We start from the raw sequence: 21,229 nt of genomic DNA, 5'->3' as shown, positions 1-21,229 counted from the left end.
AAAGCAGATCATTAAATGTTTTGAAAAATCATCAACTCAATCTAGATCAGAATACCAGCCCCAATTTCTTCTTAAATACAATGCCAAATCAATCTGTCTCACTGGCTGCTGCTTCCTCCCATTATATTTCCCCATTTCCAAGGTCTTCATGGAGTCTTTTTCTTCTAATAATACCTTCAGAGAAATTTGATTGAAAGAATCAACTACCTTCAGGTAACCATAAGAAGAGAAAAAAGCATACTTAGTCAAAGGAAATATGGGTCAAAAAATGCAGCATTACTGAGTAATTTAGTTTAGAATGGAAAGAGTATCAGGGCTGCATCTACCCACCCAAGGACCTTGGCCATGTATTTCCACACAGCCTGCATTTCTGGAGTGTGGCATCAGTTGATATGAGTGTACTTGGCTGCACAGGACATCCAGCCTTCTTGGAAGTCCATTTGGACAGCCCCTGCTTGTTGCCAAGTGTCTTCCCAGTACTTGTGTATGTCCTCTTAATACTCTCATGGTCATAATGAAGCCCTTTCCTTTTTCTCTGTGGACAAATAAGAGAAAGGAGGGACTTCAGTAAGATCCAAGGGGACCAGTGCACATGCATTTTTGAGGTAGCTGGGTCAACTTTGGGACCTCATTTGGTCCCAAAGTGACAGGCTATCCCTGCTTCTCTGGGGCTGAGGGTTCCCTGAGTTACAAGACTTTCAGGGTTAAAATGAGTTCAGTTCCAGGCAAACTGGCACATTTGGTTACTCTAGTCTCACACCATATTGATCCACCATCTCCTCTTTTTGCCATATCCTTGCACTCATCTGCCCCCACTTTCTTCTTCAAGGTCCAATGGTATGGTTCTTTCCTTGCATATGTGAAATGATTAAGGCTTCCAAGTGGAAAGTTATCTGAATTAAAATTCAAATGGGGGCAGAAATGATGATTTATTCACTTAGCAAGCAATTACAATGTACATATTACCTAAAAAATAATGTGAAAGTTGCTCAGTCGTGTCCAACTCTTTGTGACCCCAGTCCATGGTATTCTCCAGGCCAGAATACTGGAATGGGTAGCCTTTCCCTTCTCCAGGGGATCTTCCCAACCCAGGGATTGAACACAGGTCTCCCGCATTACAGGCAGATTCTTTACCAGCTGATGTATTAGATACCCAAAAAAGATCAAAGATGATTAACACTTGGCCTCTGTCCTCAGAGGTTTACAGTCTAGTAGTTATATTAAGACATGAAAAATAAATAAATAAATAATGCAAAGTACAAAGTGCAAAGTCTTTGGTGTAAAAAATGCTGTAGCTTTTAGAGTGTTTTCTTATTGCTTCTGGAAAACATTTTAGAATGTTTTTTCAATCCTTAAAAAATAATGATTCATTTCTTTAATGTTGATTCAGGAAATATGTTAGCATGCCTATGAAGTGAACTGAACTGTGCTAGGAATTCATAATATGGAGATGAAAAATACATCTCTGCCTTCAGAAGCTCAGACTGGTAAAGAGAAAAGTGACAGTTACAAGAAGGCATAATATAAGTTTACATACACATATGTCAGGTGCTATGGAAAAAACAAAGAATTACTATATGATGGTGAAGTCCAGCAATATTTCATGAAGTTGGTAATCAACAAACGGTGTAGATTGCAAGTACCAGTTATTCGATCAAAGGAAAAAAAGTAAATAAATAGTAAAAAGATGGAGAAAGAGAAAGGAAGGGATCCAGAAGGGATGGGCAAGAAATAAGAAAGGAAGGAAAGAGGGAGGGAGGGAGGGGTGTAGGGAAGAAAGGGAGGGGAGAAAGAGGGAGGTAGAAAGGGTGTATGTGGGTGTCACGTGTGTGCGTGCTAAGCTCCTTCAGTTGTGTCCGACTCTTTTCCACCCTATGGACTGTAGTCTGCCAAGCTCCTCTGTCCATGGGATTCTCCAGGCAAAATTACCAGGGTGGGTTGCCATGCCTTCCTTCAGGGGATCTTCCTTACAGAGGGATCAACCCCTGTCTCACGTCTCCTGCGTTAGCAGGCAGGTTCTTTACCACTAGCGCCACCTGCGGGAAGCCCAAAAGGAGGAGCAACAGCTATCTTAAGAAGAATAGCATGTCATTTGACAGAAATGTGACTATTCTTTTCTTATCTGGGACATAGAACTCAAGAGGTGAGGTTAAACAAGTAGATAAAGATCAGATTGTGAAGGGCCTTGTGTGTTATGCTCAGTTGTTTGGATTTGGCTTCACAATAATAATGTTTCATTGCAGCACAGCTTACAGACTAAATGAACATCTCCGAATCAGCATCCCATTCTGAATCAGTGCGTGAATTCATCCTTCTGGGTTTTCCCTGCAGCAGGGAGATTCAGGTCATTCTGTTTATGTTCTTCTCCATCGTCTACCTCCTGACTCTCATAGGAAATGGAGCCATTATCTGTGCTGTGTGTTGGGACCAGCATCTCCACACCCCCATGTACATCCTGCTGGGGAATTTTGCATTCCTGGAGATCTGGTATGTCAACTCCACTGTTCCAAACACACTGATCAACTTCCTGTCAGAGAGCAAGGCCATCTCTTTCACTGGTTGCTTCCTTCAATTATATTTTTTCTTTTCCATGGGCTCCACTGAGTGCTTCTTTCTCTCAGCAATGTCGTTTGATCGATACTTTGCCATCTGCCGCCCTCTAAATTATGCCACAATTATGACTGGTAGACGTTGTTTCAACCTAGTGATTGCTTGTTGGGTATGTGGATTTCTCTGGTATCTGGTGCCTGTTATTCTCATTTCCCAACTGCCTTTCTGTGGTCCTAATGCAATTGATCACTTTGTATGTGACTCAGGCCCACTGCTGACCCTTTCATGTGTTCCTGCTCCCATGTCCAAGCTCACCAGCTATACTCTAAGTGCCCTCATCATCCTCCTTAGCTTCCTTTTCATCCTCATCTCCTATGCCCTGGTTCTACTTGCTGTTCTTCGATTGCCCTCAGCATCCAGTCGACAAAAGGCCTTTTCCACCTGTGGGTCCCATTTGGCTGTGGTGCTGCTATGCTACGGGACCATTATGGTGATGCATGTGAGCCCTGGATCCAGCCACTCCACCTTATTGCCGAAAATCATGACTTTGTTCTATGCCATGGTGACTCCACTCATCAACCCTTTGATTTACAGTCTCAGGAATAAGGATATGAAAAAAGCTCTCTGGAAAGTTCTGGAAAAGTTTAAAATTTCTTTTAAAGTCTTTGACAGCAGGCGCAGGAGGAATGTGGGATAATCTGGTTTAGTGTGATGTGGATAAAATGGCCATCCTTGAACTTTCACACATTTGTCCCATCATCCATTCAGTAAATAGTAACCGAACGCCTCCTTCATGTTGGACACTGCACTTGGCACTGTATTGTGAATATAATTATGAAGATAAATCAGACACAATCTCTTCCTCAAATTGAACTCTAATGGTGCAAACAGGTAAGAAAATAATTAATATAAAATGCAATAAATATTCTAACCGATATATGTACAATATATGAAACACAAGGAAAAAACAACTAATTTTGCCTGGGGTCGTGGGCAGTCAGGATTAGTGTTAGGGAAAACTTCAGTCAACATCATGGCAGACATGTATATTTTGTGATGAGTTTGGGGAAAGCCTTGTGTTCTGTTTAACTTCTAACTAGATTTCTTTTTTTATTAATATTTTTAAAATTTTCATAAAAAATAGTTGACTCACAATGTTGTGTTAGTTTCAGGTGTACAGCAAAGTGAAACAGTTATACATATACGTATATCTATTCTTTTTTTTTTTATTCTTTTCTTATATAAGCTATTACAGAGTAGAGTTCCCTGTGCTATACAGCAAGTTCTTATTAGTTATGTTTTATATATAGTAGTGTGTATATGGAGAAGGCAATGGCACCCCACTCCAGTACTCTTGCCTGGCAAATCCCATGGATGGAGGAGCCTGGTGGGCTGCAGTCCATGGGGTCGCTAAGAGTCAGGCATGACTGAGCGACTTCACTTTCACTTTTCACTTTCATGCATTGGAGAGGGAAATGGCAACCCACTCCAGTGTTCTTGCCTGGAGAATCCCAGGGACGGGGGAGCCTGGTGGGCTGCGGTCTATGTGGTTGCACAGAGTCGGACACGACTGAAGCAACGCAGCAGCAGCAGCAGTGTGTATATGTAAGTCCCAGTCTCCCAATTTATCCCTCCCCCCATTATGCCCTGGCAACCATAAGTTTGCTTTCTACATTTGTGACTGTACTTCTGTTTCATAAATAAGTTCATTTATACTCTTGTTTTTTTAGATTCCACATATAAGCAATATCATATGATATTTGTTTTTCTGTATCCAACTTACTTTACTGAATATGACAATCTCTATGTCCATACATGTTACTGCAAATGGCATTATTTGACCTTTTTATGGCTGAGTAATATTCCATTGTATATATGTACTACACCTTCTTTATCTTGTACCCCCTATTGATGGACATTTATGATTGTTTCCATGTCTTGGCTATTATAAATAGTGCTGCAGTGAACATTGGGGTGCATGTATCTTTTCAGTTTATGATTTTCTCCAGGTATATGCCAAGAATGGAATTTTTGCATCATATGGTAGTTCTGTTTTTAGTTTTTGTGAATAAAACAACTGACAAGGGATTAATCTCCAAAATATACAAACAGCTTATGCATCTCAACATGGAGAAAAAAAAACAATCAAAAAATGGGCGGAGTATGTATAGAGACATTTCTCCAAAGAAGGCATGCAGATTGCTAGAAAGCACATGAAAAGACACTCAGTATCACTAATTACTACAGAAATGCAAATCAAAACTACAAGGAGGTATCATCTCACACAACTCAGAATGGCTATCATCAGAAAATCTACAAGCAGTAAATGCGAGAGGGTGTGGAGAAAGGGAACCCTCCTACACAGTTGATAGGAACCTAAACTGATACAGCCACCATGGGGAACAGTATGGATGCTCCTTAAAAGCTAAAAATAGATTGCTTTTTCAATCCTACTATGATGTCTTTGAAAGGATATGAGACTTAAAATCAAAAGATCTAGGTGGGAACTCAATTCTTCCATTAATCCACTGTGAATTTGGCAGGTAACTTCATTTCAACTAAAATTGAAATGACAGTTGAACCAGAGAACAATTCGTGTGATGTTTTAACAAATCATGAGTCCCAAAGTTCTTAAAACAGTACATAGAAAATACATAATAAATATTAATTAAATATGAATGTTAATGAATTCTTTGTTCTCATGTTCTTTATCAGAATCAAAATCTCAGGTCCTCCATGAAAGTCACCTCCTATAACTTTTGGCAAAGCCCTTTTACAACAGCTCTCCTTCTCAACTTTCCTTGAGACATAACTAGATTATGTTTTCTCCATTTATAGCCAAAATACCACGTGTTAATTTAATTTTGGTTTGTGAGTGTGTGTGTGTGTGTGTTTACAGTGTTCTGGAGAATTAAGTCTTTGAAACTGGGATTTGTTTACCCCTGGGATACATGAAGACTTTCCAAAAGGCACACAAGCATACATAGTTCAATTTCTAGATCTTCAACTTACATATGCACATTTGCCTAAAGCTGCCGGGCCTAAGAACACATCTCTTATTGAAGTTTCAAATGGACTTATTGCACACATCCTCTTTCACAAGTGCTTTTCTCCCACTTCAGATATAAAGCCTGCCATTCACCAATTCTGACCTTAATATTTTGCATTGTTTGGGTGTATAAGCTTCTAGTTGGGACTCTGAACAAATAATTTGAAATAATGATCACTCTACTGTGAAAGTGAATGGATTTGACAGATAATACATCCTTTGGTAACAAATGGTTTACAAGTTTTTCTTTCCAACACAACTAAAAAAGGGTGTCTTGTTTTGGATTGTCATAAAAGAAGAACCATGCAGGTAGTTTATTATTAATAGAAGGTGGTTTCAGGTAATAGGAATGAGGAATGAGAAGAAGCTACTATGACCAATGAAAATTTGATTCCACTAGAACCTCTGAGAATTGTCCATTCAAATGGCACAGGTCTAAGATATTTATTGACTAACCATGGTTACACAGGGAGATATTGACTACTCGTGTTTCCAAAAACACATTGACTGGTGCACCAAATGAGCCATTGTGTCTTCAGAAAAGGCCCTGGGAAGAAAGCAGGAAGACTCATGGATAGGGCTTGAGATGGGAGGGATGCCATCAGACTGATTCTAAGCTCCCAAGGGACTGCCCACCACCTCTGAAACTAACATCAAAGGTAGGTCAGGAAGCTCACAAATATTCCCTACACAGGCTACTTACCTATCCATAACACGTTACAAATAATTTGCAGTTAACAGGCAATATGTGGTAATGGTCAGAACTAGACTGCCTGAATTCAAATTCTGTCTGCACTAACTGCATGACTTCGTATATGCCTCCATTAACTCATATTTAAAGAAGCAATGATGATAGAGCTTTCCTCCTAGTGCCATTGTGAGGGTGAAATGAATCAATCTGCTTATCAGAGAGTGTAGCAAAGAGTAAACCTTAAAATATCTCCATCATTGTAATACTTCATGCTTATGTTCACAGGGAATTTACTCTCATTACAAGTTCTAATTTGGAAGTTAATTTTCTATCCCAAATTCCCAATTACTAGAATGTAGCTAAAAATGTGGGCAGTATAATAAAGAGTTAACAAGTCAAACATTGGATACTCAGATTACAGAGAAATAAAGAGTATATCAATATAGAAATATAGAGTGTATCAATAACATAGATGTTGCTGAATCACAAAGCAGAGATGTTAGTGTGTTGAAGCACAAGATGGTTTTCTCAGTAATATGACTGACAAAGACTATCTTAACATGAGTTATGAGCAAATGAACATGCAAACGCTGAATTACCAATTTAAAAAACCGATGTCCTTGTATGAAAGAACATAGGACATGCAGAATTATAGATTGCAGTTACCTATAATCTGAGAATGGTCTCAGTCTCTTTTTCCCTCTCTCTCCTCACCCTTCTTCCTTTCTTCTTATGCCCCTCTCTCTCTTTCTCTCTCTCTACACATACACTGTTCTGCTTCTCAGGGATCATAGACCTCTCTGACTTTTGATAGGAAAAGAATTTGTCTTCAAATCTGCCAGATCCTGAAAATACTCTTCTCCACTGCACAGATATCATTCAATATCATGTAATATTTCTGTTGCTGCACAATGGAAATCTAGCAACCCGGTGTTCTATCTTATAATATAAATGCTCTCTATATATCTCTAGATAGATGCTCTCACATTTCAAAACAAAACAATTTGTTAGTTGGGAATCAGAATCGCTTCCACTGCTAAATCTGAAAATACTGCCAGCCCTCTGTGTCTGGTGCACTGGGAATCTGCAGTATCGACTGTACTGTGCCATTTTTATGTAAGGGACTTGACATTCCCTGGACTTTTACCTTAGGGCATCCTGGAAACAATCCCCCCATAGATATGGAGGGATGGCTTTACTCCTCTTCCTTGGAATCTTTATAACCTTTACACTATAACCTGAATGTTTGTGTCCCTCCGAAATTCCAATGTTGAAATCCACACCCTCAGCGTGATGGTATGCTCTTAGGATTTGGGGCCTTTAGGTGAAGAGGTCATGAGAGTGGAGCCATCATAAATGGGATTCGTGCCCTTTGGAAAAAGACCCCAGAGAGCTCCTTCATCCCTCCCACCATGTAAGGTTGCACTGTTAACAAGGCTGTCTAAACAAGAAGCATGCTTTCACCAGATACTCTAACTGCTGATGCCTTGATCTTGGATTTCCTAGCCTCCAGATCTGTGAGAAATAAAAGTCTGTTTATATGGCACATATAGTTTATAGTATTTCTGTTGAAGCAGCCCAAACAGAAAAGACACTTCAGAAAGTAGTCTTTCTGTACCATGATCTTTCAAAGGCACTACTTTAGGGGAGCGTTTTGTTAATTTGATTGGTCTCTACTCTGCCTCTTCCTCTTTAATTCTCTGACTTAACCAAAGCATTTTCCTTACCCTAACTAAGGCTTTCTTCCCACCCACCACTGTCTTCTTTTTCTTCTCTCCTATCAACTTCAAAGATGCACATCACAGCCTAACGACCCATGTACCCCACACACAGGTCTCCTATTTAGAATGCCCTCCTCATTCAGTTTGAATTCTACCTGTCCTGTGAGTCAGTGCCTTTAACTGAAGTGAAAGAACCCAATTCATTGCAGTTAAGATTAATAGTTTCATAAAATAAAAAGATAATAACTAGAAAATGAAATATAAAAAAATATATAGCTAACTTTTATATTATTAGATTCAACGCATCACAAACTAGTCAACTATGAAAGTTTCTAAATGCTTCATCTTAGTATCTGAATTTATCACAGACAGCTAACAATTTGCTGCTGCTGCTAAGTCACTTCAGTCATGCCGACTCTGTGCGACCCCATAGATGGCAGCCCACCAGGCTCTTCTATCCCTGGGATTCTCCAGGCAAGAACACTGGAGTGGGTTGCCATTTCCTTCTCCAATGCGTGAAGTGAAAAGTGAAAGTGTAGTCACTCAGTCGTGTCCCACTCTTAGCGACCCCATGGACTGCAGCCCATCAGGCTCCTCCGTCCATGGGATTTTCCAGCCAAGAGTACTCGAGTGGGGTGCCATTGCCTTCTCCAGCTAACAATTTGAGGACTATGCTAATCCATTAACTGCACTTGGAGTAGGACTATTCTATGTCACATTTCAAACCATTTCTTGAATGAATTTTCTAAGTCTCTCATAATGATTTTAACCTATATAGAGCTCTCCCTGGCTCAATCTCTTTATTATCTGCAGATGTAGAGTAATACTGTAATGTACCTTGAATTTTTTTTTTTTTTTACTTTGGTTCAAGTTTAGTTCAGTTCAGTTGCTTAGTCGTGTCCGACTCTTCATAACCCCATGGACTGCAGCACACCAGGTTTCCCTGTCCATCACCAATTCCCAGAGTTTACTCGAACTCATGTCCATCGAGTCAGTGATGCCATCCAACCATCTCATCCTCTGTCATCCCCTTCTCCTCCTGCCTTCAATCTTGCCCCACATCAGGGTCTTTTCCAATGAGTCAGTCCTTTGCATCAGGTGGCCAAAGTATTGGAGTCTCACCTTCAACATCAGTCCTTCCAATGAACACCCAGGACTGATCTCCTTTAGGATGGACTGGTTGGATCTCCGTGCAGTTCAAGGGACTCTCAAGAGTCTTCTCCAACACCACAGTTCAAAAGCATCAATTCTTCAGTGCTAAGCTTTCTTTATAGTCCAACTCTCATATCAATACACGACTACTGGAAAAACCATAGCCTTGACTAGACAGACCTTTGTTGGCAAAGTAATGTCTCTGCTTTTTAATATGCTATCTAGGTTGGTCATAACTTTCTTTCTAAGGAGTAAGCTTCTTTTAATTTCATGGCTGCAATCACCATCTGCACTGATTTTGGAGCCCCCCAAAATAAAGTCAGCCACTGTTTCCACCGTTTCTCCATCTATTTGCCATAAAGTGATGGGACCAGAGCCATGATCTTTGTTTTCTGAATGTTGAGCTTTCAGCCAACTTTTTCACTCTCCTTTTTCACTTTCATTAAGAGGCTTTTTAGTTCTTCACTTTCTGCCATAACTTTGGTTCAAAGGTGCTAATTTTATAAACAACAAAACTCATAAAAAATGCCATTTAATCAAATATTTCATGAGGGCCAATAAATGCAATGTATTTTTATCTATTTGCTAGTTCAAAGCTGAACAATAATAGTTGTCTGCCTCCAGACACTTTATAATCTGGGAAGGGAGAAAAAATAAGTATATAACTAAGGACAAAACAAAGAAGTTTCTGATGAGTATCATAAGAAAAATACAAAGACAGTTAAATAAAATTTCAGAGGTGAAAAAGGTGTTCCATTAGGGGAATAAGGAGAAGTATTATGGGAAAATGTCATTTGAACTAGAGATTGAAGGATAGATGGGGTTTTGCAGGTGCAGAGGGAGGTAATGAGGATTTCCAATAAGCAAAATGACCACAAAGATGCAAATATGAAAAACTGAAAAGTACTTGGAGAATTAAATGTTATTCAATATATCTGAAAGGGGGAGTAGGAAAAGGTAAAATGAGAAAGGCATTTGAAGTCTATTTGTGGAGAACTGGGGAAATTTTGCATAAGGAAACCAGTGGTGGTTTTTAAGCAGGCAAATAACAAGATCAAAGCAATGTTTTAAGAGTTTCTAAGGACTGACGTAGTATCACTAAAAGGTAATAAAAGTCTAAGTAATCTATTTCCCCTTTAGTCTCTCGGTTTGAAAGTGTTAGTTGCTCAGTTCTATCTGACTCTTTGTGACACTATGAACTATAGCCCCCCATGTTCCTTTGTGCATGGGATTTCCCAAGCAAGAATACTGGTGTGAATAGCCATTTCCTTCTCCAGTGTATCTTCCAGATCCAGGGATTGAACACGGATTTTCTGCGTTGCAGGTAGATTCGTTAGTGTCTGAGCCACAAGGGAATGACACTTTTAGTGTGAGCAATTTACATTTAAATATTCCCACTCCAGTATTCTTGCCTAGAAAATCCTGTGCATAGAGGATCCTGGCAGGCTGTGGTCCATGGTGTAGCAAAGAATCGGACATGACTTAATGACTGAGCACATGTGCATGCTCAAACAGCTTGTGGTTCACAGACCAGTGTTCCAAGGCATCTATTCCTGATGTCTGCAATCATTTTATGCTACATGATAAGAGCATTCATTCACACCTGGGTGTTTTAGTATACTTGGTAAACCCTAAATGACTTAAGGTAAAAATTGAAGGATAAAAAATTTGATGTCTCATATTAATCAGGAAGTCACATGTGCCTCTGAAGTATTTCAGTCAATTAACTTAAATACTTCTCTCATATCTAAAGAATACTATGCTGTAAGCTATTTCTAAATTCTCCAAATTTTTATCCTCAATGTCCTACAGTTTATTCACCTCAACATTTGCCTCATTGGGTTCTCTGCCCATCACTTCCTTATCCTCCAAAATATGCCCAATGACCTTTGAAATGTTCCTGTAAGAAAAGACATTTACTCCTTGGAAGGAAAGTTATGACCAACCTAGATAGCATATTCAAAAGCAGAGACATTACTTTGCCAACAAAGGTCCATCTAGTCAAGGCTATGGTTTTTCCTGTGGTCATGTATGGATGTGAGAGTTGGACTATGAAGAAGGCTGAGCGCTGAAGAATTGATGCTTTCGAGCTGTGGTGTTGGAGAAGACTCTTGAGAGTCCCTTGGACTGCAAGGAGATCCACCCAGTCCATTCTGAAGGAGATCAGCCCTGGAATTTCTTTGGAGGGAATGATGCTGAAGCTGAAACTCCAGTATTTGGCCACCTCATGCGAAGAGTTGACTCATTGGAAAAGACTTTGATGCTGGGAGGGATTGGGGGCAAGAGGAGAAGGGGACAACAGAGGATGAGGTGGCTGGATGGCATCACTGATTCGAAGGACATGAGTCAGTGAACTCCGGGAGTTGGTGATGGACAGGAGGCCTGGCGTGCTGCGATTTGTGGGGTCGCAAAGAGTCAGACACGACTGAGCGACTGAACTGAACTGAACTGAAGAATCTTTTGTGACACATCGTATCTTATTTCTCCTCAAACTGTGCCTTCTGGAAACTTTTGGAATCCATATTTCAGATGGGCTAGTGATTTGTAAACAATAGGGCCTCAGAGTAATAGTCACTTCTCTTTACTGATTCCTCAGAGAATATGCAATAGGTTAACTTTTAATGAACCATTGGCATGGAGGAGAACTTCCCTAATGCTACAGAGGCCAAATCCCAGAAGAATCTGTGGGAAAGAAAGTGCAATCTTAATTTTTGTGCAGCAATAAATTCTTTATCCATCTGAAGACAAGAAGATATAATTATTTAGACAGGTCCCTAGAGATTCAATGTATATCAACACCTTTATCTTTTGAGCACAGCAGAGAGTCCTGACACCTCTTTGTCAGTCCCTTTTATTCTATGATTTCTTTATTGTTGATTTATTAATGTTTCTGATTTGGAGTAGTTTTGAAAAGATTCATATTATTAAATGAAGGAATTTTAATTCCTTCCACCCATCATTATAGAAGACTTCGTAGAGCACTGGTGTGGAGAATAGGTGGGGAAAAATTCCTTCTGAAAATTGTGTGTTTGTGCCCATAATATAAACCCTCACAATTTTTAGGACTCACATCCCTGCATATTGCCACACACAAAATATTTCAGGGAATTTATATTCTTGTCATAGTTTTCATGAGAATGTAGGATGAAAGACGTTTACTTGTGACCAAGAAAGCTTTTGATTTCTCTCATATAGTGGAAATTGTTTACTTCAAATGAGTATATAAAGAATCAGTTCAGTCACTCAGTCGTGTCTGACTCTTTGTGACCCCATGGTCAAAATAATAAAGAAACCTAATCCCAGAATTTTGTGGAAAAAAAATACTTAAAAATATAAAGTCTCATACCTAGGTTTATTTTACAAACTTCCATCTAGGTGAAAGATTAAGCGAAAATGTCAAGCCACTGCTTTCTACAGAAGACATTGCAACATTACAATATTAAAAGTCAATGTCAGTAAGTAATATCATGGTCTTAAATTTTTATGGTGCTTAAGCAGAAATGCAAAAGTATTGACTTTAAAATGATTTCTAACAAGTTGGTAAAACATAGTCACTTGTTTCACTGTTGAATGGTATGTTAAGTAGCACATTTAACTGAAAGATAAATAGTAAAATTAAAGCCTTTACTGAGTCTGTTGCCCCACGAAATGGGTTTAGGGAAAGAAACTAGTACATTTATTAAGAGCAAATAAGGGGCTTCCCTGGTGGCAGACAGTGAAGAATCTACCTGCAATTCAGGAGACCCAGGTTCAATCCCTGGGTCAGGAAGATCCCCTGAAGAAGGGAATGGTAACCCACTCCAGTATTCTTGCCTGGAGAATCCCATGGACAGAGGAGCCTGGAGGGCTACAGTCCATGGGGTTGCAAAGTGTTGGACACTACTAAGCAACTAACACTTTCTGATATATGCTATCAAATCTATGAGAAACTATTATAGATCATGCTTTCCCCAAAGAATAATAAGCTTACAAAATGAGTTTAAAGTTTTTTAGTGATATCATAGTAAGGAAAAATTTAGAGGCAAGCAAAAGCTTTTTTCTGTGAAGCCAGCTATCTACTGTGCCCCAATTTGTATTTGTCTTCTCTTAATTCTTAAATAGGAACACATTTGAAGGTAGTCCTAACTAATATGTGTCTGTTGATGTTGCAGGTTACTGATCCAGTGAACATGAACATCTCTGAGCCAGATTCCCACTTTGTCTTTGTAAGAGAATTTATACTCCTAGGTTTTTCTTATGAGTGGAAGATTCAGAGCCTCCTCTTCTCACTCTTCCTTACAATATATGCTCTGACCATAACAGGGAATGGGGCCATTATTTGTGCTTTATGGTGTGACCAGCGACTCCACATCCCCATGTACGTATTCCTGGGGAATTTCTCCTTCCTAGAGATCTGGTATGTCTCTTCTACATTCCCCGAGATGTTGGTCAACTTCCTCTCACATAAAAAGACCATCTCCTTTGTTGGATGTTTCCTACAATTTTATTTCTTTTCTTCCTTGGGAGCAACTGAATGCTTGCATTTGACCGTTATGGCTTTTGATCGGTACCTTGCTATCTGCCGTCCCTTGCACTACCCTAATATCATGACTGGGCATCTCTGTACCAAACTGGTCCTTATCTGCTGGGTCTGTGGATTTCTGTGGTTCCTGGTCCCCATTGTTCTCATTTCTCAGATGCCTTTCTGTGGACCAAACATCATTGACCATGTTGTGTGTGACCCAGGGCCACTGTTTGCATTGGCATGTGTCTCTGCCCCCAAAACCCAACTGCTTTGCTACAGTCTAAGCTCAATAGTTATCTTTGGTAACTTCCTCTTCATCCTTGGGTCCTATACTCTTGTCCTAACAGCTGTGTTGCCTATGCCTTCAGCTACTGGGAGACAGAAAGCCTTCTCCACCTGTGGGTCTCATTTGGCTGTGGTATCCCTGTTCTATGGCTCTCTCATGGTAATGTATGTGAGCCCAGGACTTGGACATTCTGCTAGGATGCAGAAAGTCACAACTTTATTCTATGCTATGGTGACCCCATTCTTCAACCCCCTCATTTATAGCCTCCGGAATAAGGAAATAAAGACTGCCCTGAGAAAGGTTCTGGGGAGTTTCAACATAATGTAAGACATTCTAGATGATCTGTCCATTATCAGGTCAGTATAGTCTAACATAAAACAACCAGAATTATATTGTTATCTAATTTTTAAAAATGGGTCTAGTGATAATAATTTATATTAGCCTATGAAATTAATCATTTATACATTATAATCATAAAGTGCTAACATTATTCAGATAAGTAGAAGTGTTGGGTTATTATGTGGACTGCATATTAAATGAGAAATGTACACATATGGGTGTTTTCTTGATAGTTCGTGTGATTCATCTGGGATAAAAATTTTTATACTCTTTTTGGAATTTTAGATTATTAATTCTAGGGTCAACAAAATTATAATTATGTCATTTTTATCTTTATTCAGCTAGTTGTAAATAAAAGAAGGAAATATATTCTTTTCTGATTGTGGTTCCTATCATTTTTTACTTTATTATTTTGTGATAGCCATTCATAGTAAATAAGCCCTTAAAAGCAATCATCCAAAAATTCTGTTGGACAATAAAAGTCAAGCTAGCCTAATGACATCCAGACATAATTTGCTTCCTCTACACACTACCCTTTTCTAAACCTTTAAAGGGTGGTTCTAATTCCATATATAACAGTATCTATCAAAGTATTCAGAAAGGGAGTGTTATCAGTAATAATATTTTCACCAAAATGAAGTGTCACTAAAAATTTGATTGGTTCAATAATGGGGTTTTAGGAAATAGAACCTCTCCTCTTAAAAACTGGAGAGGGAAATGATCTTGTGGAAAAATCACTTTTATTTAAAAGAAAAATGACAGTTCATTGTTACTTGTTGCTGAAACAGTGTTAAAATAACATTAAGGAAAAATTTTAAAGAAGAAAAGCATCCAGAATTCAATTCATATAATACAACAACAATATTTTTATTTTCATTTATATGTATGTTTTATTTAATATAAAGTCTCAGTTGTTCCTTTATTATAGCAAGCCTTTATAATTATTTTTTAGGAACTATAATATTCCATTCAAGTAATGTGGTATGGGTTTCAGATTTTTATGTGGTGAAGTGAAATTTTCCTAGAAAGAGGATTGTCCTTCCAAGTAGCTTGATGTTAACTTGTGAAGCATATCAGCGCAGTTCAGTCACCCAGTTGTGTTTGATTCTTTGTGACCCCATGAACTGCAGCACTCCAGGCTTCCCTGTCCATCACCAACTCCCAGAGTTTACTCAAACTCATGTCCATTGAGTCGGTGATGCCATCCTCCCATCTCATCCTCTATCATCCCTTTCTCCTCCCGCCTTCAATCTTTCCCAGCATCAGGGTCTTTTCCAGTGAGTCAGTTCTTTGCATCAGGTAGCCAAAGGATTGGAGTTTCAGCTTCAACATCAGTCCTTCCAGTGAATATTCAGGACTGATTTCCTTTAGGATGGACTGGTTGGATCTCCTTGCATTCCAAGGGACTCTCAAGAGTCTTCTCCAACACCACAGTTCAAAAGCATCAATTCTTTGGCACTCAGCAGTGAAGGGTATAAGAAAAGAGATTAGGAAAAAAATGAATGTTACCAATATATATTAATGACTGCTTACAGAATTAGTGCTCAGAGAATCAGACTCTCCTTCCATTCATTACCAGTCCTTTCCTTGAACAGTCTTTCCACTCTTTTAATGTTAAAAATAGTACCTCAGGGGCTTCCCTGGCAATCTAGTGGTTAAGAATCCACCTTGCAATGCAAGGGACACTGGTTTGATCTCTGGTCTGGGAAGATCCCACATGCCACAAAACAACTAAGCCTGTGTGCCACAACTACTGGACCTGCACTCTGGAGCCCAGGAACCACAGCTACTGAATGCACTCACCTTAACCACCCAAGCCCACTTGCCTGAAGCCCATGTTCTGCAACAAGAGAAGCCACCACTATGAGAAGCCCGCCCACTGTAATAAGCCTCACTTGCTGCAACGAGATAAAGCCCACATGCAGCAACAAAGACACAGCACAGACAAAAATAAAATAAATAAATAAATATATATATTTTTTAAATTATCACAATAAAATCTTTAAAATATTTGTCATGATGAAAAATTGCAAATCTGTATTAGGATTCATTTAGTCCAACAACAAACCTGCTCCAGAAAATCTAGGATATAAGAATGTTTTGTGCATGTAGCAATTTCTCTTGTAGAGTTTTTCTCTTAGAACAGTTTTCTGGGAAAGAGATGAATGACTTGGTTCAAAGTAAAGTAAAGTTGCTCAGTCGTGTCAGACTCTTTGCGACCCCATGGATGGTAACCTATCAGGCTCTTCTGTACATGGGATTTTCCAGGCAAGAGTAGTGGAATGGGTTGCCATTTCCTTCTTCAGGGTGTCTTCCCAACCCAGGGATCAAACCCGGGTCTCCAGCTTTGCAGGCAGACACTTTACCGTCTGAGCCACCAGGGAAGCACTTGGTTCAAAAGATGGGAAGAAACTGTGAGTTTTGAAACAGATATCCTGGGTAAGACAATTATTTTTCTTCTGATTTAAGAACTTGCTAAGCTCCTTAGTCAATCTTACTTTCAAACCTCTGCCATATATCTCTCACTTATCTTAGTCCATGGAAGAATTTTTCTAATTCTATACCCCTTTCCAGGGTACACAACATTTAAATATTCTGAGATTAGATAAGCACGGGGCTCAAGAAGAAGGGATTGATGACCTGTTGACTAGGCAAGAAATGCTTCAACCATATTGTCAGACTCTCTGCCTTGGGTTAGTAAATTAATACGTTGTGCATCCTCTGGTTTTCAGTGATCCCTTCTTAAAACCCAAAATACTATGATATTTTCACAACCAATTCCATAGCATAACATTACAACTTGTATAGGATATGTTTTAAAGGCCTAAATGCATTCCCAAAGAAAGAGGTGAAGAGAGAAAAAGCACAAGGAATAGCAGTAAGAAGATAGTGTTCTGTTTGTTTGTTTGTCTCTTGGTAGTTAGTCTTTCAAAAGAACACAGAAAGGTGGTATTTAAGACATCCAGGTGGCCAAGAGGCACATGAAAAGATGCTCAACATCACTAACTATTAGAGAAAGGCAAATCAAAACTACAATGAGGTATCACTTCACACCAGTCAGAAGGGCCATTAAAAATATACAAACAATAAATGTGGGATGGGGTATGGAGAAAAGGGAACCTTCTTACACTGTTGGTGGAAATGTGGATTGGTGCAGCCATTCTGGAGAATAGTATGGAGATTCCTTTATAAACTGAAAATAGAGCAGTATAATCATGTTGGAGTCTTCTCCAACACCATAGTTCAAAAGCATCAATTCTTTGGTTCTCAGCCTTCTTTGTGGTACAACTTTCACATCCATACATGACTACTGGAAAAACCATATCTTTGACTATCCAGACCTTTGTTGGCAAAGTAATGTCTCTGTTCCTTAATATGCTGTATAGGTTTGTCATAGCTTTTCCTCCAAGGAGTAAGTGTGTTTTAATTTCATGGCTGCAGTCACAATTTGCAGTGATTTTGGAGCTAAAAAAAAATAAAGTCTGTGATTGTTTCCATTTTTTCCCCATCTAATTGCCATGAAGTAATGGGACCAGATGCCATGATCTTCGTTTTTTGAACGTTGAGTTTTAAGCCAGCTTTTCACTCTCCTCTTTCACTTTCACCAAGAGGCTCTTTAGTTCCTCTTCACTTTCTGCCACAAGGGTGGTGTTCTGCCTATCTGAAATATTGATATTTCTCCCAGCAATCTTGATTCCAGCTTGTGCTTCATCCAGCCCAGCATTTCGCATGATGTACTCTTCATATAAGTTAAATAAACAGGGTGACAATACACAGCCTTGATGCACTCCTTTCCCAATTTGGAAACAGTTCATTGTTGCATGTCTGGCTCTAACTATTGCATCTTGATTTGCTTACAGATTTTTCAGGACTCAGGTAATGTAGTCTGGTATTCCCATCTCTTTAAGCATTTTCCACAGTTTCTTGTGACCCATCCAATCAAAGGCTTTGGCATAATCAATAAAGCAGAACTAGACATTGTTCTGGAATTCTCTTGCTTTTTCTATGATCCAAAGGATGTTGACAATTTGATCTCTGGTTCCTCTGCCTTTTCTAAGTCCAGCTTGAACATCTGGAGGTTCTCGGTTCATGTACTGTTGAAGTCCTGCTTGGAGAATTTTGAGCATTGCTTTGCTAGCCTGTAAGATGAAAGCAATTGTGCAGTAGTTTGAGCATTCTTCGGCATTGCCTTTCTTTGGGAATAGAATGAAAGCTGATCTTTTCCAGTCCTGTGACCACTGTTGAGTTTTCCAAATTTGCTGGCATATTGAGTGCAGCACTTTCACAGCATCATCTTTTAGGATTTGAAATAGCTCACCTGGAATTCCATCACTCCCACTAGCTTTGTTTATAGTGATGCTTCTTAAGGCTCACTTGACTTTGCACTCCAGGATGTCTGTCTCTAGGTGAATGATCACACCATCGTGATTATCTGGTCATAAAGATCTTTTTTGTATAGTTCTTCTGTGTATTTTTGCCACCTCTTCTTAGCATTAGCATCTTCTGCTTCTGTTAGGCCCATACCATGTCTGTCCTTTATTATGCCCATCCTCGCGTGAAATGTTCCCTTGGTATCTCTAATTTTCTTGAAGAGATCTCTAGTCTTTCCCATTCTATTGTTTTCCTCTATTTCTTTGCATTGATCACTGAGGAAGGCTTTCTTATCTCTTCTTGCTATTCTTTAGAACTCTGCATTCAGATGCTTATATCTTTCCTTTTCTCCTTTGCCATTTGCTTCTCTTCTTTTCTCAGCTATTTGTAAGGCCTCCTCAGACAATTATTTGCCTTTTTGCATTTCTTTTTCTTAGAGATGGTCTTGATCACTGCCTCTTGTACAATGTCACAAATCTTTGTCCATTGTTCTTCAGGCACTCTATCAGATCTAATTGCTTTAATTTATTTGTCACTTCCACTGTATAATCATAAGGGATTTGATTTAGGCCATACCTGAATGATCTAGTGGTTTTCCCTACTTTCTTCAGTTTAAGTCTGAATTTGGCAATAAGAAGTTTATGATCTGAGCCACAGTCAGCTCCCAGTCTTGTTTTCTTGTTTTTGCTATATACATGCAGGTATGTATGTGTGTATATATATATCTTTAGATAATAAGGTGATTTTGAAGATATATATATATATATATATATCTGAAAATGGCAGCTGAGTTTTGCAACAGGAAAGAGGCCACCCATATTCCACATTATTTTTGATGGACCAGATTGTGCCACACAATGGCCCCTGTATACCAGCGAGGCTGTAACATTTGATTTTTTAACCTGGGCACATTGCCTCCATAAGAGAATGGAGATTGTGTTAGGCAGGAATATAAGAAAAATGGGTAGTAAGTATGCATTAACACACTCAACCACACATGTACTGAACATAAAATTAAAAAATGAATATAGGGGTGGAAATAGCCTATTTTCTCAATGCTGCCACTTATGAAAGTCAATAGTCAAGCAAATCTTCATATAAAAGGAACAGCAAGAAAGACAGTGGCTGGAAGAGCTAGTGGCCAGAAAAGTTTTGAAGGATAAAAATTTTAATTAAAACAAAAAAATGAGGCACTATAGAACCTATGATTTTAACCAAAATTCATGAAGCTGTGTGGAAAAAAATATACATAGCTTTGTGTTCCTGGTCCTCAACCAGCAAAAGCACTTCAAAAAGCTAATGCTTGGTACAATACATGAGAGAAATATTTTAATATATCCATAATCAAAGTTATGAAATCATTAGTCTAAAAACAGACCAAAAAAATCAAAAAAGAGTTTCAGTCAAAAAATTTCAATCAAGTCAGTGAAAGTCACTCAGTCATGTCTGATTCTTTGCAACCCCATGGATCCATGGAATTCTCTAGGCCAGAATATTGGAGTGGGTAGCCTTTCCCTTCTCCAGGGGATCTTCCCAATCCAGGGATCAAACCCAGGTCTCCCACATTGCAGGCAGATTCTTTACCAACTGAGCCACAAGGGAAGCCAGAGAATACTGGAGTGGGTAGCCTCTCCCTTTCTCCAGTGGATCTTCCTGACCCAGAAATCAAACCTGGGTCTCCTACATTATAGACAGATTCTCTACCAACTGAGCTATCAGGGAAGCCCCTCAATCAAGTCAAGCATGATGTAAATGAAAGGAAGAAGGGGAGGAGGGGCCATCTCTCTTTGGATGCTAAGTTACCAAAACTCAGCCCTAGTTCTGATTTCATGACCTCCTCCCAGAAGTATCTCAATAGCCCATATCCTCTGGAAAAGGAGTACCATTCATATAGAAATGTACCATTCCTTTCTTCTTCTTCTTCTCTGCACTGCAAACCTCACTTTGAAGATAAAGTTCTCTCCAGCAAAATTATGGGCCCATCTTCAAGCTGCCTCATACAAAGGGGCTTAATATTAAGACATTGGGAGGACTCAGAGTATAGGGATAAAAATGGAGAAGATGGTGTGTTGCTATGAATAGAAGAAATAAAACTGTCCAGGAAAATGGAGAAGCATCTTGTTCTTTGGACACGGTGCAAAAGCAGTGAAAACAGAAATCCCCAAATCAGACTGGAAAAGAGAACATCATGAAATAGAAAAAATTGTTAAGAAGAAAAAGAGAAAAATTCGTGTAGATTTGGGGAAAATGAGAGGTTAATGGAGTACCCTCCTCTTTGCCCTGACATTTCCCATCTCCAGTTGAACTCCAGGTGACACCCCTGTGGGGTAATACACCAGGGAATAGCCATGGAAATAGAATGACTCAACATGAAATGTGTTGAGGAATGTTCACAATGAAGCTGATGGTTTTACAAGGTCAAGTTACCTGGGTGCATATTCCCCAGGCCTTTCTCCTCGTGCCTCCTCTAAACTTTTTATTCAAGTGTGAGAAATATACAACAGTGTGCTTGAGGAAAGGTAGCTTCAAAGCTTCCAGAGCCAGCACTTTTGTGATCATCCAAGCA

At 39.2% G+C, this 21,229-nt stretch overlaps 2 protein-coding genes across 2 annotated transcripts; both read left to right on the top strand.

Moving 5' to 3' along the window:
- The first annotated feature begins 2,122 nt into the window (after positions 1-2,122).
- Positions 2,123-3,247, top strand: OR11G29 (olfactory receptor family 11 subfamily G member 29). Its single transcript, XM_002690678.3, has one exon. The coding sequence runs from the start codon at positions 2,261-2,263 to the stop codon at positions 3,245-3,247; it is 987 nt and encodes a 328-aa protein (XP_002690724.2). The 5' UTR covers positions 2,123-2,260.
- Positions 3,248-13,293: 10,046 nt separating this feature from the next.
- OR11H12B (olfactory receptor family 11 subfamily H member 12B) lies at positions 13,294-14,280 on the top strand. Its single transcript, NM_001389822.1, has one exon. The coding sequence runs from the start codon at positions 13,294-13,296 to the stop codon at positions 14,278-14,280; it is 987 nt and encodes a 328-aa protein (NP_001376751.1).
- Positions 14,281-21,229: the final 6,949 nt, after the last annotated feature.

This window comes from Bos taurus, chromosome 10 (genome assembly GCF_002263795.3).
Source record: "Bos taurus isolate L1 Dominette 01449 registration number 42190680 breed Hereford chromosome 10, ARS-UCD2.0, whole genome shotgun sequence".
Taxonomy (NCBI): Eukaryota; Metazoa; Chordata; class Mammalia; order Artiodactyla; family Bovidae; genus Bos; species Bos taurus.
This window is presented reverse-complemented; position numbering and strand designations above follow the sequence as displayed.

What these genes read in the sequence shown, in the direction of transcription:
- OR11G29 (XM_002690678.3), top strand. Translation starts at nt 2,261, where the DNA reads ATGAACATCTCCGAATCAGCATCCCATTCTGAATCAGTGCGTGAATTC.
- OR11H12B (NM_001389822.1), top strand. Translation starts at nt 13,294, where the DNA reads ATGTGTCTGTTGATGTTGCAGGTTACTGATCCAGTGAACATGAACATC.